The sequence below is a fragment of the Cryptomeria japonica genome, chromosome 11 (genome assembly GCF_030272615.1).
Source record: "Cryptomeria japonica chromosome 11, Sugi_1.0, whole genome shotgun sequence".
NCBI lineage: Eukaryota > Viridiplantae > Streptophyta > Pinopsida > Cupressales > Cupressaceae > Cryptomeria > Cryptomeria japonica.
In genome coordinates this window covers 321,485,138-321,504,118 of record NC_081415.1, presented here as the reverse complement: position 1 = coordinate 321,504,118, position 18,981 = coordinate 321,485,138, and the positions used below count along the sequence as shown (strand labels likewise).

The following is an 18,981-nucleotide window of genomic DNA, read 5'->3' as shown; positions in this document are numbered from 1 at the left end:
CCTATTCCTTGCCGTGGGGAAATACAAAAGTCCTTCACACATTGTCTAGTTATATCATTGTCGGTCGAGATATGATTGAAAGAGATGAGACCTTCTTTCCTTTCGATCCCAAGGTTTGCCAAAATGTCTGCAACTTGATTGCCCTCACGATACACATGAGTTATTTCATAGCTATTGATTGATTTGAGGTGTTTGTTTATTAGTGGCAACCACTTTTTGAGTTTCCAGTTCTGAAAATTTGACTTGGTCACCCCATTTATTATAATCTGCGAGTCCCCTTCGATGATGACTTGTGTAATCTTCTGCTGAATACAAAGTCGTAGTCCAGCCTCTAAAGCCCGGATCTCTGCTTCATTATATGTAGCAGAACCAATTCCTTCATATAGTCCGTTGATAATATTACCATGCTCATCTCGGATTATTACTCCAATACCAGATTCTCCCGGGTTCCCTCTACTAGCTCCATCAAAATTGAGTTTTGTCCAATCTTTAGGAGGAGCCTTCCATTTGACAGATTTTCTGTCGGCTGGCTTCTTAGGGGGGGCAAAATTATCTAATCTTCTAAGAGACCAATGCTTTTCCATTTCGTAGTCCCAATTTTTGTATTTTTTAGGACCACCCTTTAGTATTTTACCATTTATCACTTCCTCGATTGCACCTTTTATTTTGTCAATCAGCATAGTATTTGATAATGATGTCTCCTTGAAGATTCTTGTATTCCTTTCCTTCTAGATGTGCCAAACGATCATTGATAGACTGACCATCCATAGGTCACTCCACCTTGACTTCTGTTTGATTGGCCAGGATTGCAGGAAGTCCAAGAGCATTTCGTTCCTAGCCGTGGACCAATTTATCTGGGCGAGGAACCAGTTCCAACAAATTTCAGCCACTGGACACTTGAATAGGAAATGGTTGGCTGTCTCTTCGTCTGCACAACACATCACACATCGATTGGGACCCGAGATGCCTATAGTTTTGAGTCTATCACTAGTAAGGATTCTATCGTGTAGTGCAATCCACAGAAATGCCCCTGCTTTTGGCAGTATTATTTTACTCCAGCAAAGTTTGTGAGGCCACGCATCACAAGTACCCCTATGTCGTATTTCATATCCCAGTTTGATACTGTACTCCCCGGACTTTGAGGCGCACCAGATTATGTTATCATCTTCACAGGAGGCTGGTACTTTCCTATCTTTTAATGCTTCCCAAAGTTTTGCACATAGTGCTGGATTACCAATATTTATTCTTTTCCAATTTCTTAGACTACTTGTGTCTTCATGATTTTCCATATAGTTGCATACATGTCGCCCAATACTATCCTCGACTAGATTAATCCACTCTTTATCTTCAAATGTTTCATAGAGAGAGGGAAACCCATTCCATGAGTCTCTCCAGAATAATGCGGATCTGCCATTCCCAATCTGCCAAGAAATGTGTTCAGTGATAATGTGTCTGCTATCCCATAGGAAGTTCCATGTGGTAGAGCCCCGTCTCGAGTTGGCCACTGTGAGAATCCGGTTTGGGTCGTCCGAGTCCAGGTATTTCTTTTGAAACAATCTAACCTAGAGTTTCTGAGGATCTTTGCACATTTTCCATGATAGTTTAGCTCCAAGGGAAGAGTTTTGAAGTTCCATTTTTCTTAATCCAGCTCCCCCAGCTTCCTTAATCATGCACAATGTGTCCCAGTTAATTAGTGGTATTTTCCTATTATCTTTGGCTCTGTCCCAAACAAATTTTTTGAGTAGATTGTTCAGATTTTTTCCGGCAGCGATCGGCATTTTGAAGCATGACATAGTGTATATAGGGATGGCGGATAGAACTGATTTAATCATGGTGATTCTACCCGCCTGGGACAGCCACCTATTCTTCCAATTTTCTGATTTTACCTGACATGCATTTATAACATCATTCCAAACTTGGGATTGTCTGCAACCTTTGTCAATCTGAATCCCCAGATATTTGATCGGGAGCTCAGCAATTTTTATGTTCAGATGTTGTGCAATTCTCATCTGAGCCATCTTGGAAGTATTGAAGAACAGTAATTGGGACTTTTCTTTGTTCGTAACTTGTCTTGATGCCATTGTATATTCCTCCAGTGTGTTTTTGATACCAATTGCTTCCCGAATGGATGCTTCTCCAAACACTATTGTATCATCTGCAAAATGGGAGTGCGTAATGGCCTCAAATTGCTCATGAACTTTGATTCCGCACCAAATGCCTTCACTATGTCTTTTTCTGATTAATCTCCCCAAGACTTCCGCCATAAGAACGAAGAGTGAAGGAGATAATGGATCACCTTGTCACAGACCTTTTGTGGCACCAAAAAACCCATTCAGATTGCCATTGACAAGAATGGAAAAGCTCACAGTGCTAATACAAAACTTTATACATTCAAGCCAACTAGCTGGGAACCCAAATCTATCAAGGACTCGTATAAGGAAATTCCATATCACTTTATCATATGCTTTGGTGACATCGAGTTTGATAATCATACCTTTCAATTTATCTTTATGGAGTGAGTGTATGACTTCGGATACGAGAATGATACTATCCGCGATTTCTCGGCCCGGAGTGAACCCATTCTGATTCTCAGACACAAGTTTTGGTAGCAGTTTTTTCAATCTTTCAGCCATGGCCTTGGATATTATTTTGTAGATAGTGTTGCATAATGATATTGGGCGGAACTCGGACATGGATTCACAGATCTGTTTTTTGGGAATAAGTGTGATAATAGTGTGGTTGATCTCTTTCACAAATTTATGCTTTTTCTGGAATTCCTCAACCACGTTCCAAATATCCTTCCCCATGAAATCCCAACATTTTTGAAAAAGCTCTGCCGTTATGCTATTTGGTCCGGGTGCCTTTTGGGGATGCAAAGAAAATGTGGTATGTTTAATTTCTTCCAAAGAATAAGGAGCCAGTAACATATCACAATCAGAGCTAGAAATCTGAGGATTAATGACTTCCTCAATCAATAGTATTGAACCCGACTCCTGCTCAGCACCCCCTAATATGTCCATGTAATACCTGAGAGCAATTAGCTCAATGTCATTGGCCTCTGTTTTCAAAATCCCATTCTCATCTTTGATTGAACATATTTTGTTGTTGATCCTTCTGGCCTTGGAAGAAGCGTGAAAGAATTTAGTATTGAGATCGCCCTCAGCAATCCATAGTTCCCTAGCCTTATCTTTCCAATATAGTTCCTCCGGCTTTAAAATTTCCATATATTGAGTTTTAAGTTTTTTCTCCAATTCAAATTCAACATTGGTCATTCTGAATTGCATTACCCGATTTCCAATTTCTTCTAGCTCATCCTCAATTCTACTTTTCTCCACAAATACATTTTTGAATGACATTTTGCTCCAATCTTTAATTTTGTTCTCCAGGAACTGGATTCTTTTAACAAATTTAAAACTAGGAGACCCAGAGTAGATATTACCTTCGTTCCACCATTCTTTCAGATTGTCAAGGAACCGCTCATCCCGCCACCACATGCTCAATACTTTGAAGAGATTCTTCTTGCTGCGAATGTCCTGGGCAATGGATAGGGATATTGGCAGATGATCCGAACCAATTTGGGGGATAATTTCAGTTTCCAAGGAATAATTGCAACTAATCCACCACTCACCCACCAGAAACCGGTCTAGTCTTTCAGATATATTGGCAAAGTTTAGCCTCCAATTAGTACATGTGAATTTACCATTCTTAGGAATAATATCGATCAGTTTGCAATTTGCTACAAAATCTCTAAAATCCTCCATCACTTTCGAAGGTTTTCGGAGACCTCCCACCTTCTCATCAATGTCCAAAAGGGCGTTGAAATCTCCAGCAGCTATGACCCTATCCATTTCTAACGCCTTAATTTGATTAGTAATTTCATTCCAGACTTTCAATTTTTCCTCAGTCCTGATAGGTCCATAGATATTGAATAGCGGGTAGGATAGGTCTGTTTGTTTACAGACAATGGTGCAGGCCATCCAGTGGTCAAATGAAGCAATAGGATGTACATCAATTTTGGAAGGGTTCCACAATATTTCCAAACCCCCAGCCGCACCTCTGGCATCCTGAAAAATGCCTTCCCACTTGAAACAGTACTTGATGAACTCAATCGCCTTATCCTTACTTAGCTTTGTTTCTTGTAGAATGAATATTTCTGCATCAATCTTGGCCAAGTTCTCTTGACCAAGCGTTTTTTGTCAGGGGCCGATAGGCCCCTGACATTCCAAGAGATAATCCTCATTGACCCCTTAGGGAGGCCTTTCCTCCCTTGGAGAGATTCAAATTTTATTAACATACTTACAATACCCTTCTCATTTGCCCTATGCTCCCTCACTGTCTTATGGCTTCTCCTCCCTCTTGTGCATTTCGCACCCCCCCAGGATGGTATTGGCCAATTGACTGATGCATCTAGGATCTACCAAATTCAACTCATCTTCATTATTGTCCGACTCCGATACTTTTGATTCAGGTTCCTGAAGTGCGACCTCAACAGGGGGGGTTTCAATTGGATATATTTGTATATCGTTGTTCATATCCACTGGGATGTCTTGCGCCGATTTCAACATGCTCGCATCTTGTTTCATTTCATGATTGGTAATTTTAGGTCCCTCTAAGAGCAGAATTTCCGATGCCATTTTTTTCTCTTTTTCCTTCCATACTTGTTTCTATTTTTTGGGAGGGCGGCTGAAGGCCTTTCTTACAAATAATCTGCATTTGTCTGAATTATGAAATAAACTACCACATCTCGAGCAAGCCCTAATTTCTTTTTCCACTTCAATCTGCTGTTTCCATTCGCCATTCGCTGAAAGTAGTATCACCGAAGTGGGAATTGTCTTTACGGCAGCGATTTTGAGTCTGGCATAGGTATGTAAGTTACCCTCTATTATGTCTTCATCACTTTCCAGTAGAGTTCTGAGGGTTCTTCCAATCTTTTCCAGGCTTGTCTCGCTCCAATATTCAATTGGTAAGTTGTATAGTCGAATCCATACAGGTTTATCATATACAGCCAGTTGTGTGGGATCGAAATTCGGAGACCAGGGCTGCATATACACTGGGTGACTGTTCAAAAACCAGTTTTTGAGATACAAAACGTGATTTCGTTCTTTTTCTTCGGGGAAAACTGCTACAAAGAAGCCTTTGGGCAGAAATTTAATCATTATGTTCTTCCCCCAATTTTCCTCGGTCTAGGAATCAATATCCTTTCTTGGTAATTTTGGTCCCACAATTTTTGCGATGATCGCATGACTCTCAAAGATCAGATTTTCATTTTCAATATCTTTGGATAGGTCAATTTCGATGCCGCTGGATGGCTTCTCCTTTCTGTGAAAGGGCGATGAATTATACTATCTCCACTGTTTTCTGCTGCTCCTTCCAAATGCTCCTCGCAAGGGGTTCCGGAATTGTTCCAATCTACTTCCAGTATTCTCCATTTCACGGGTCTTCGCACTCTTGTGTCCGCATCAGTTCCATACTGCCCATCTTTTGCGCTCCTCTGCTTCTCGCACCTCTGTCCTTCGCTCTGCCTTTCGCTCTTCCTATCGCTCTTCATTTTGATTCTCTGTTATTAGTTATTACAACTAGTACATTATTAATTAGTTCTTGAGTTTTTGCCAAGTTTTTCCCACTTTAAACCCAAGTAGTTGAATTTCTATTTTCACTATTATAACATCATGCCAATGCTGTGTAAATGGATACTACTATGGTTTTGAGGATATTGAAGGAGAAGAATGGGCTATGGAGTAGAGTCCTTTCCTGCAAATACATTATTATGAAGCCAAGAAGGATATTGAAATAGTGAAACAATTTAAAGGGTTCATCACTTTGGATGTCTTTTTTCCATGTAGAATAATTATTGCAGAATATATCATATAGTCTATAAGAAGTGGAGAAGTCCATTCTGGACTAGTTCATGACTTCCAGGGGGTGATGAACAGAAACTTAGCTAGATTGAAGAAATTGTTATAGACAGATTTAGTTCTAAGGTATAAAATGAGCTATTCAGAATTTGTGAGAGAAGATGGGCTCCAATAAATCTTTCACACTTCCAAAATTTCCAAAAGAAGAGGCCAGGATAAAATAATATGGGACAGAGCCAAGATTAGAAAATATATTATAAAAGAAGCATACAACTCATACAAGGTCAAAACCGTAACACAGAAGAAAGATGGAGAATCATATATCAAGCTAATTGCATGCCCAAAATTGAAGTGTTCGATTAGTTGGCGGCTAGTGACTGGATCCTTAAATAAAACATCTTAAGAAAAAAGGCTCTTTTGGGCCATCTTACCGCATCTCATGTGGATAACAAGAGGAAACATTATAAATCTTCTAGTTGGATGTAGCTATGCTAGCAAACTTTGGTATAAGCCAAGTCAATCCAGAGTGATACCAGTCATGCATCAACCTTTCGAAGGAAAATGACCTTTTAAAATTCAGTAGCCTCAAGGTTATGATTGCTCAAGAGCATAGTGATAGGCATACAGAAAATAATTAATAGATTCTCAATAAGTGGCAGGGTGGGTGTGCAGCTGGGAAAGAACAAGGAGAAGACAAATTGGGAAAACTTGTGTGGCTGACAAAGTACTTTCTGTTTTGTTTGGTTAAAACTGTCCCTCATTTTGATAGTCTATGGTATTAGAGCTAAAAACACATGTGTCTCTTAAGGAAGAAATTTGATGAAACAGCTAGCTGTTTGTAACATTTTGATGGTATCATGAAGTACCTTTTACCTTTAATATCTGCATACATGCATACATACACGTACTCACATATAGATGTATGTATGTGTATGTGTGTATGCATATATGCAGATATATACAAAAATACATACATATACGTATGTGTATATGTATGTATGTGTGCATAAATAGATACATGTGTGTATGTGTTTATTTTCTCAAGAATTACTTGTAAATTTGTATCTTGGTTTATAGATATGTACGCTAGTGCTGACGGCTTTGTTGCATGTTATTATCAGATACAGCACCCAAGGTACAAGCTCAATCGTTTTGATTTAGTGGTGACCCCTCACCATGATTTTTATGCTTTGACTCCTTCTGGACAAGAGCAAGTTCCTCGTTTTCTTCGAAATTGGATAACTCCAAGAGAGCCTCCAGACAGACATGTGGTATGCATTTTGAAATTTGGAACTAATTACAAACATCTGGGTTATATGCAGTATTTTTCGAGCCTTTATTCAATATGCACTGGATTTATGGGTTCATGGGGTGATTAGATTTTCAAAATTTATTATTATAGGTCCTTACAGTTGGAGCTTTACATCATGCTGATTTCACAACATTGCGAAAAGCTGCTGCAGAGTGGCATGATTATTTGGCACCACTTCCAAAGCCATTGCTTGTTGTAAACATAGGAGGACCAACAAGTAAGAATTGATTCACAACTGAAATTTTGGTAATGGCACATAAATTTCAGCAAAAAGGAACAATTTTTTTTGCACGTATTATCATTTAATGATTCATTTTTGTTAATATAAGGAAAAACCATGCATTTGAAAATCTCAATACCTATGTCAAAAACTAACCCCATATGCACTGCTTTTTATATTGTAGTAATAAGTACATACGTACAAATTTGGGAGGATTAAAAGTTCAGGTCTGATTTTTAGTATCAGAGCTGCAACATTCTCTTACTAAAAATTCGAGATGAACTGATATACTTAATAAATACAGAATGTATCTAGTTAGCTTCAGGACCACTAGAAGCTCTAACTAAAAAGTGAGATTAGCATATGTACTCACTTAAAATGAACTGTATCTAGGAAGCTTCAATATATATCAGAAAGAGGCACAAAGTTTCCAGAGGACAAGAGCAATCGGATAAGATGAATAAAATCAATAATTTGCACTCTTTTAACTTTTCCCAGGATTAAAGTGCAAGTCCTGACATTCAGATCTGACTTTTAGCATCAGAAGTGCAACAATCTCTAACTAAAAACTGAGATGAGCTGATATAAGAAATCTCATAATCTATTTGCATACATATAGTATACGTACTAGCTACACATGGTAAATGTAGAATATAATTATTAATTACATGTTGATACATAAAATATAATATATAATCATGTATGCGAGAGAGAATGAATGGGTAATGACTTATTTATATGTGCATCGAGGGGCATGCTTGATAGGACGTGTCCTATTAAGGAGATAGGCCTCATCTCATAGTAGTGACTAATCTGGCTTATGTATACTATAACACAATGTTCCATGGCCATTGGGGATGGGCTTTAGGGACTGGGGGACAAAGGCCCAAGTTTCGGGGGCTGGTTTCAGGGACGGGGGGACGTGGGCCTGGGGGGGTTGTAGATGCGTCCCCGTGGAACACTGCTATAACATGCTCTCCCATGTTGGAAAAGCTTTGACTTGGAAGCACCATGAGAATATGTTCACCAATATAACTTGGATAGAGTCAAGCACGATCCATGCCATGCCAATCTTAATAGATATTGAGTATCTTTGTCAGCAAACTCTTGAATTGCATTTGCTTGAGTATTGTTGGTATGAACTCTAAGATTGTCTTTTACAAGTTCGATTAAAAATCTACATATTTTGTTGAAAATCATGAATATAAACATTAGACTCCTGTAGTCTGATGTAATAATGTTCACAACAGGAAGGGTGTTCGTAGTGATGTTTAATGTGTTTCTTTGGATCTTGCTGATCAATATGATTAACCTTTGCAGAAGTTGGAAAGTTTAGTTGAGTGACAATATTCAGTAACTTCATATTTGGGATCACTTTGACATAAGATCAACAATCTAACACTAAATTATTAGTTTGAACCAAAGAAATGAGATTGGATAAAAAATTAAATGCCTAAGATCAGATAGAGGAGGTAAATTTACCTCAAAAGAATTTGAGGAGTTTTGTGAAAGACATGGGATTAGAAGGCACTTTTCAGCTGCTAGAACACCACAACAAAATGGAGTTGTGGAAAGGATAAATATGATGGTTCAAGAAATGTCAAGGACTATGCAATGAGTCCAAATTATCAAATTCATTTTGGAGAGAAGCAGTACATACAACAGTTTATATCTTAAATTGAGCACTCATAGTTAATCATGGCAAGACTCCATATGCACTTTAGAAAGGTAGGTTTGCCATGGTTAAGTATTTCCAAATATTTGGTAGCATTTGCTACATAAGGAGAGATGAAGGAAACTTAGGGAATTTTGATACTAGAGCTGATGAAGGAATGTTTCTTGGTTATTCCTCAAGAAGCAAAGCTTTTAGGGTCTACAATGTTACATGAGATGATTTAAAGAAGAAATGTTCATATAAATGATAACATACATCATAAAAAAATAACTCGAGAAGTTGATCATGAAGGGGATGAATGTTGCAAAGAAGAGGAAGAGAAAGAAGTTGAGAATGAAAAGTCTACAACACCAACAAAGGCATCCAAAATAACTTCAAGTTTTGTTCAAGAAACCATTTAGACGATTTAGTTATTAGTGACATGGATATAGAAATTCAGACAAGAAGAAGATTGGCCACCACACCATGACATATGTCTCTACTTTCTAAAATCAAATCCAAAGATTTGAGAAGCTAGCAAAGACACACATTGGGTAAGTGCCATGGAAGAAGAGTTGAATGAAATAGAGAAAAATGAAACTTGGGAACTTGTCCCAAGACCCAAGGATAAAAATGTAATTGGTACCAAGTGGGTTTTAAAAAATCAGCTAAATGAAGATGGTCAAGTGGTGAAGAATAAAGCAAGATTGGTATGTAAAGGCTATGCACAAGTAGAAGGGGTTGACTTTGAAGAAACATTTTCCCTAGTCGCACAACTAGAGGCCATAAGAATGTTTCCAGCATTTTCTCGTCACAGAAACTTCAAAATTTATCAAATGGATGTCAAATCAACATTTTTGAATGGACATCGAGAAGAGGAAGTCTACATAGAACAAGCTGAAGGATTCATCTTGTTAGAAAACAAATATTATGTGTGCAAACTCAAGAAGGCCCTTTATGGATTGAAGCAAACTCTTAGAGCTTGGTATTCTAGATTTGATAAATACTTGCAAGATCAAGGATTCAAGAGATGTGTAGTAGACAAAAATCTTTACCTCAAAGTTGAAGATGACTATCGATTGATTTTTGTATTACATGTCAACTATATCATCTTTGAAGGCAACAAAGATAGGAAGTGTTAAGATTTTGCTCAAAAGATGCAAAATGAGTTTGAAATTTCCTTGTTGGGTAAACTCTCTTTCATTCTAGGATTACAAGTCTCTCAATTTAGCAATGGAATCTTTATTTCACAAACCAAGTATGCTAAAGAGATGTTAAAAAGGTCTAGGATGGAGGAATGCAAGTACACCAATGGTCACAAGGTGTAAGTTAAGTAAAGATGACGAATCTCTTGAAGCCAACCAAACTCTATATAGATCTATGATAGGAAGTTTGCTTTATAGTACAGCCTCAAGATCAGATATTATGCAAGTAGTTGGTGTGGTAGCAAGGTTTCAAGCAGCTCTTAAGGAGACACATGTACAAGCAATGAAGAGAATCTTCAAATACTTGAAAGGAACCTTGGATTTTGGCTTATGGCACTGTTGTGACCATTTCACACATCGCCCCATCGCAAATGGGGACCCCCTCTTTTTGCTCGTTTTTCCCTCGTTTTTCGCCTTCGTTTTTAGGATTTTGTTAGTCAGTCAGTTGTCTGGATTTAGGGTCAACCCTTAGGGTTTTTATTTCTGTCTTTTCAGGCCAGAATCCAGTCGTCTTGAGGGCTTTTGAGCTTCCTTTTCGAAGGATGCTAATTTTGAATGCAATGAATTCGCCAGAATGGTCTAATTTTCAATTGGAATGTTGATGCAAAGCTTAAATTTGTCTAAGTGTTGGAGATGAAATGTGAATTTTTGTCCGATTGAATATTTTTGACCAAATTTTGACCTTTTTTGATTTTGATCCTAGGCATTGGAAATGACTTGTTGTCGCCTTGTGAAGTGTTAAAATGTGTAAAATCATGTTATTTTGGCCTGTAGGAGCAAAATCGCTCCTGTCCCTCTGTGAAGGACGAGAGCTCGTTTTCAAATATCTTACTGTCCCTGCAGAGTCAAGATGAATTTCGAGTTGGAAGTAATGGAGAAAGGCGAGATCTTTCCATTGAATATAAATTGAAGATTTTCATAAGCACAGAAATGCCTCCAGGAGAAAAATCGCTCCTGTCCCTCAGTGAAGGACCGGAGCTACAAATCCAATTTTGCTTTGTCCTTGCAGGATTTCAACAACTTGATGATTTGAAGAGGTCCAAGGGAAGATGTTTTATCAAATGAATATAATTTGAAGTGCAAATATGAAGGAAAATGGTCCAGAATGCTAAAATCGCTCCTGTCCCTCAGGAAGGGACCAGGGCGAAATACATTATAGCTCCCGTCCCTCTCCCAGGGACCAGAGCGATATTCTTCATAGGGTAAAATCCAGGCCAAGATCAAGACAAGTTCATGTTTGGTGGCAAGGAAGACGGTGAAATGAACTCAGTGAATATAAATTGAATATTTTAAAATGTCAACAAGGGTCCCAAAATGCCTAGTTCGCTCCTGTCCCTCAGGAAGGGACCAGAGTGATTTTTTGTTATACATGATTTTCTTGCCAAGTTTCAATCGATCCCAAGGCATGAATGAATGGAAGGACGCATTACGAACCCGTTGAATATAAATTTGGAAGCTAGCAAAGTGAAATGAAGACCACAAGAGCAAGTTCGCTCCTGTCCCTCTCCAAGGGACCAGGGCGATACAGTGAGTATGTTGCCTTTCCCTCAAGTTTAAGACCGATCCAAGACAAGGAACAAGGCGGCAGGAACGTCTTAAGACATTTTTAATCAAACACAAGCATCAAGGTCGTCACGTTGGAAGGATTTGCGCTCTAAGACCCCAGATCGCTCCTGTCCCATGGGAAGGGACCAGAGCGATATTTCCATTAAGGTATAGATTTCAAGAGACAAGCAAATATCAAGCTACCCCAAGGATCGAAAGGACGTCATTACACGCGTTGAAGATAATTGTAAGTTGAAATAAACAAGAACAAGCTCACAATGATGAATTTCGCTCCTGTCCCTCAGGAAGGGACCAGAGCGATGTTAAGTATATTGATCAATTCATGCAAGAATTACGTTGAGTCAAGGCTTCACAAGGTTGTAAAGGGTTCAAGACGTCTTTTGAGGATGACATGCAAGAGTTTTGAACGTCCAAACGTTATCAATCAAGCTAAGGAGTCCATATTGCTCCTGTCCTTTGGACAAGGACCAAAGCGATTTCATCAAAAACACTCATACTCCTTCAAAGTCAAGGCAAGGCGAGGATGGACGAGGTAAAGGACGCTATTTCGAAGGCAATAAACGATGAACCAAGGTTAAACGTTACCAACTTGAGCTCAAAACGGAGAAAAAACATGGATCGCTCCTGTCCCTCTCCAAGGGACAAGGGCGATGATCCTTATAACATCAAAGGTACCTTGCAAAAGCAAGTGGGACGTGCGTGGAATGGACTAGCAATGATGTTATTCGCCTAGCAATAGAAGTTCGAAGATCAAAGATGCAAGATGAACGTGAAAACATGGAGATCGCTCCTGTCCCTCTCCAAGGGACAAGGGCGATGATACATCTAAAGACACTCATGCGCACATGCAAGGCAATCTAATTCGAAGAACCCAACAAGATGATCGATTTGGAACGTGGAAATGAAGGAGTTGAACGTTGAAAACGCAAGAATCATGACAAAAATGGTGAATCGCTCCTGTCCCTCTCCAAGGGACCAGGGCGATGAGGTACGTCCACTTCATTTTCAAATTTTTGGCGCCAAATAAACCTTTTTTTTTAATGCCAAAATTCGATAAAATTTAAAGTCCTATTTAATTGGCATTTAATATGGCGTTTTGCATTAATTAATTATTTTGCCTTGATTTAAAAATCGAAATTTATTAATTAAAATAAAAGGCATTTAATTAATTAATGAATTAAATAATTAAAAGTCGAATAAGAACGCTCATGCATGTAAGTCGGCCTTGTTATTTTATTTAAAAATCGTTTGAAATTGCTTTATTTTATCAAGTCGGCCTTGAGGGTGAATTGTGATGTGAGCGCTATATAAGGGGGGGTAAAAACTATCATTTCTACATCATTATTTTACCTTTCTACATGCGAATTGAGGAAGACGAAGGAAAGTGCGAAGTGTGTTTGAGGTGGTGCGAATTTCCATTTATCCAAGGTGGCGTTAGTAATCAAAGGTGGTGCGATAGCTCTTCATTTGAGCGAATTTGCTAAGATTTGAAGACCACGTTAAAAGTGAACTTGAAGATCACATTGAAGACAAAGGTGGCGAAATTGATTTCTTGAGGAGATAACGTTAAAGATCATTCATACCTCAATTTGGCCTAGGCGAATTTTGTCTTTTTGCATTCTAGAGTTAGCTCTCTGTTGAGGTATGGCGATTTGATTTTTATTGCTTTATTTATTCATCGTCATATTTTAAGTTTTGAAATTTTGAATTTTGAATTCCTAGCTCAATCATTTTATTTTAGGAAATGATAACTCAAAGACTTATCATGAAGTTTCCTAAAATATCCTCTAATCTATGTTATTTATTGCAAAATCTAGCTTCTCATTATGAAATGTTGTGTAGGTATGGCGACCCTGAAGGCGGGAGCATCCACCAGTCGCTCAGCTCTCATGAAAGAAGATCAGAAGACCGAAGAAGTGGAGACCAAGATCGTGTCGAAGTGGAGCAACATTGGAGATACAAACTTGGGGAACTTTAGCACGAAGAAGTTTCGAGAGGTCCCCTACATTGGCAAGCCATCACCTGTCGCCCGAAGAATAAAGAGAGTGGCATCATTAAGGCGGCCGGTTTTCCTCCAGCTATTCAGTGCCACGAGTTGATGATCGAATGTGCCCGACACTATAATCCACAATCCAGAACGATCGTGTCCAATGAGGGAAACACTTTGGCGTACCTTTCAGAGGAAGCTATAAGTGAAGCTTTCCATCTTCCAGAGCACAGGGACATGATATACAAGAGCATAGAAGGAGCCAGGTCAATGTACGATGATGATCCAGATGCTTGCTTAAGCATAATTAACAAGAACTGGCTACTCAAGAGTCGTCCCCGTCTAAGCAAGATCCCGAACACACCGCACAGGATTGATTTCCAGGAGGAGTACAGAGATTTGATTACCATGCTCAACCGAGTTACAGGAGCACCTCATGCCTTCTATTTTGAGAAGTGGATGTTTTACTTCATCCAGGTGATTGTTCAGGGTAAGGGTACGATACATTGGGCTAGGATGATTAGCCATTGCTTAGACGTACAGTTGAGGAGACTCAGGGCTACTAAGTTCTTCCACATGAGTTCATACGTCATCTATGCTTTGATCAGGAGTGTTGAGTACGCAGGACTACCTCACAGAGGAATGATTGGAGGAGGACCCGGCGAGGTCAGAGCTTGTGATTCCTATGCCTACTTGCATCATCTGCCAGGGAAAAACTACAAGTTAGTTAATGATACCTTCACGATGAACATCACAAGGACGTTGCAAGGAGGGATTCACAACAGATTATCTCAGGATGCCCAGGAATTCATCAAGAGGTACGGTGCTTGGTTCATTCAGTTTCCCAAATTCACTTACATTAGAGTGCATGGATGTCCTTTACCTCCATACATGTTGCCGAGGTATCCGACAGACAGAATTGTGTTACTTGAAGTAACAAGACAGTTGGCAGCTTATGCAAAGGCATTCAGGCACAGACATCAGAATGGAGTCCAAGTACCTATTATTTTAGGTAATTCAGTTGAGGTATGTCCTAATGTTTTAGCCATGGATGACGCAGAGAAGGAGTTAGCCTTGTATTCTTTTTCTTCTTTTGCTTGGAGAAATAGCTTTGATCCACATGGACATTTAGAGGAGACAGTCGGCAGAAGATTTAGACATGAGTACCAGATTGAAGATTTTATGATGAACCTCCTAGATGATCTTGAGGTGAAACGGAAAATGCATTCTAGATTACCTTTGGATTTCATCAGGAAATGCAGGATTTACAGAGTGGCCGACCAAGCTCAGGACAATGGCAGACATATCCAGTCTTCCTATGATAGAGAAAGCAAAACAATAAGGTTGGATTGGAATGAGCCCGAGGTCGTGGATTTAGATGCTTTGATGGCACCAGTCTTGTCTTGTACTCGCAGATGGGTAGACGTTCAGCATCAGAAGTTGAGAGAACAAAGCATAGCTATGTCTTTCACTTTGGAAGAGAAATCAGCCGAAGGTGGAGCCAGTGTAAGTGAAGGCAATCCTAATCCTAGGAATTCAGGCGAAGGTAACCTTCGATGTGCCAGTGAGGGCAATCTCCATCCAAGAGGTTCAAAGAGAAAAGAAAGGTCAGAAAAGAAAGAGTCTTCCAAGAAAAAGCAAGGGGCCAACAAAGATCAGGCACCAGGTACTTCTTCTAGATCAGAGAATAGAACAATTCAAGTAGAAGAGTCCATGGAGTCTATGGTACAGAATGACAGGCAGGAGGAAGGACAGGCACAGCATGTTTCGTCAGATGGATCTCTCCAAGACTATGAGTTAGAAGAAGATAATGAAATGACATCTCCTCCCAGACCAGAAGAAATAGTGCATAAAGAGATTCAAGTTCAAGAAACCAGATCGATTATCCCAGATTGGTTGAAGGAAAGATTAACCAAGGTGATCGTAGTAGAGGACGAGGACAATGCAATTGATTTAGAGAGCCTTGTTGGACGCTCACATGAAGTAACAGAGAAGAAGAAGGCTACAAGGATGTCCAAGATGATTCGAGATGAGACTGGATCCAGAAAACTGCAGATAGCTACACCGGCAGCAGACAAATATGAAGGTGAGATCCTAGCAAAGGAATATGATATACAGACTTTTGAGTTAGGACCATCCACAGCAGAGCAGACTTTAGATGATGCTACCGATTCATTTGAAGCATTGAAAGACAAGCTTAGAGAAGAAATGGAGAAAAATAGAAAGCTTGAGAGAGAGGTCGGTGCATGGAGGACATATTTCAGTCACATCAATGAACCTTTGGGACGTCAGGATCCAGTTAGATCAGCAGTGCAGACATTGCCACTTCAATCAATCAATGAAGCAGAAAGATTCAGGAACATGGTCCAACGTACAAGTAATTGGATGGATAGGTCTCACACAGTGGCTATAGAGTTTGTTACAAGGATGATGAAGATCATTCATCAGGCTATCCAAGTTCTTGAGATAATCCACAATTTGATGATAACAGTAGCTGCATTTGCCCATACCAAGGACGTTATCATTCCTGTCTTGAAAGTTATAAGACACACATCAAGAAGAATTTTAGCGCAGGAGAAGATCTTGGAGGGTGATTCTCACAGTTTGTTTCAGTGGTCAACCTTACTCCATATGAAGAATGTTTTCTTCGAAGACATCAGTGTTAGATGTGGCCAACTTGAGGAAGTGATCAATCCGATCCAGGACAAAGTATTTGAGGTACTTCGTACCATTCTTGGCAGAAGGATCGAGGTCGAGACAGATGTGGATATGCAGGAATTTGAGGATAGAATCAAGATCATCTTTTGCAAGGACGCAAATGTTACAGATGAGCAGTATGATCAGATGTTTTCCACCATGCTCCTGATTGAAAGAACGAAGGAACTTGAACCTTCATGGGACGCAACTCTTCTAGATGCATTCGATCAGATTATCCACTTAGAGGAGAGTATGAAGAATCTTCCCGAGATTCCAATCACAGAAATCGAAGGAATCGTGACAAAATTCATTACATATGCTAAGAAAGAGAATTGGAAAGGGAATAAGATTCTAGATGAAAGGTTGTTACAGATGACATGACATCTTATTTCTCATTGGTTGATACCTCCTAGGTTTTTGTGCCAAATTTAATATTTGGCTATGTATTTAATATTGTTCAGTAAAAGGGAGGTCATTTGTAACTAACCCTAATTAGGGTTTAGGTGTCATGATCTTGTCCGTTGATTTACTTTCAATCTGGACCTTTCATTGTAACTGGGGATGCTATATATACCCCCATTTTTCATTTCATTAAAAAATAGTATAATAGAGGAATAGAGTAATAGTCAATAGTTGATGTAAGAGAGATTAGAGTTAGAAGCAATTTTATTTTGTAGCAAGATTGAGTTTTGAAGAGAGAAATTCAAGCAATTGTTGTACATGATGACTTGGAAATCAATAAAATATTGAAGTTATGGTGTTTTGTTGCAAATTTCTTGAGTTATCTTCATGGTTGTTTGATCTACTTGAATCGTGCTCAATCAAAGTAGTTTGTTAAGTTGAAAGACTAAGTATGAGATTTGATATTTGGTAGGATTCGTAATCCAAACCACTAGCTTCTTGCTGATTGTAAGAGCGCCTTGTGTGGTCGACTGGAGAAAACTTTGAGTCCTTTAATCTTCAATCATTATTGTATTTTGGATATGTACTTTCGTAGTAGTGTCCTTGATCTTTGATGCATTGAGTATCATTTTACTACCTTAGAAGATCGCACTAATTTCAATTGAGTTGTTATCTTATGGCAAAATTGAAGTTGGTTGAATCTTGCCAAGTCTCGTCCATACTAAGTCATTCATAGGATTAGGCTAGATTAGACCTCTTTTAAACCCTACTCCTTTTGCTATTTTTGAAAGTATCTTTAGTTTAGAAAATCTTTGAACTTTTGGAATACGTAAGGCCCCTTGGAGGAAACAGCAAATCACATCATACCACTAAAAGCTTGTCCACACGTAGAGACCCTACTAAAAGAACCTTGGAGTCTACCTAACTGATCCTTTGTGCAGATCTTCAGCAGTTAGAGACTATTTTCTCAAGAGAGGATAAGATGCCTATTGGTATTTTATTCTGTGTATGATCGTGTATAAAATACACGTCAACAGGCACCCAAGAGGTGAAGGCTTCACCTTAAGAGCATATACAAATGTCGATTGGGCAGGTAGTTTGGATGATAGAAAGAGTACTAGTGGCCGTGCATTCTTTTTGGGCAACAATCTTGTTTCATGGTTTAGTAAGAAACAACTTTCAGTCTTTCTATCCATTGCTGAAGCAAAATACATAGCAGCAGCTTCATGTTGTACTCAAGTTCTTTGGATGTGGCAAATGTTAAAAGATATCAAAGTGGAGTATGATCAACCAATATATATATTTTGTGATAACACAAGTGCCATTAATATTATTAGAAATCCAGTGATGCACTCAAGGACTAAACACATTCCCATCAAATACCATTTCTTGAGGGAACAAGTTGCACAACAAGTGAAGATAGAATATGTTACTACCAAAGAACAAGTGACAAATATATTTACAAAGCCTATTACCAAAGAGACTTTTGAGTTTCTTAGACAAAAGTTAGGGGTGATATCCTACCCTTTGAAGGAAAATAATACGTAAGGGGGAGCTCTTCATTGCACTATCATACCTTTGCCATTGATGTCAAAGGGGGAGAAGATGAGTAAGGGGGAGCATTGTCATTGCATATTCAAGATCATTGAGAGGTTTTCATCAATGACAACGGGGTAGATTGTTGGAAAGTTGTCATTGATGTCAATATGCAGAGTTATTATGAACTTCAGAGACTTATTATGCCCAACATATGACATACGTTGACTTGGTTATGAGACAGCCGATTTGATAATGGTTTGAGAGATGCATTTTAGTTGTAATTATTAGAGTAGCAATATAGCATACACAACAAGGTGGTGGACTGGATAAAGATATGTTTCCAGATTCTATGATAAACATGGTGACCGACTAACTAAGGTGGTTAGTATTGAAATGATGCAATTTGTTATGTGTGCAAGCCGATTCCTATTTAATAAGCAAACAAATATACTAATTCTTGTTTAATATACAAACAAATGAGTGCACGCTGTCTCTTAAAGAGTTGCAATTCACTTTATGTTGAAATGATGCATTTTGTTAAGAA

At 38.9% G+C, this 18,981-nt stretch overlaps 1 protein-coding gene across 1 annotated transcript in view; it reads left to right on the top strand.

Moving 5' to 3' along the window:
* The window catches only part of LOC131859917 (mitochondrial fission protein ELM1), a 69,226-nt gene extending 61,816 nt beyond the window's left edge, over nucleotides 1-7,410 (top strand). Inside the window, exons 4-5 of the mRNA XM_059214195.1 lie at nucleotides 6,977-7,126; nucleotides 7,258-7,410. Of these exons, the coding sequence (XP_059070178.1) occupies nucleotides 6,977-7,126; nucleotides 7,258-7,395 (288 nt within the window). The 3' untranslated portion in view covers nucleotides 7,396-7,410. The remainder of the gene's footprint in view (nucleotides 1-6,976; nucleotides 7,127-7,257) is intronic.
* The last annotated feature ends 11,571 nt before the right edge of the window (nucleotides 7,411-18,981 follow it).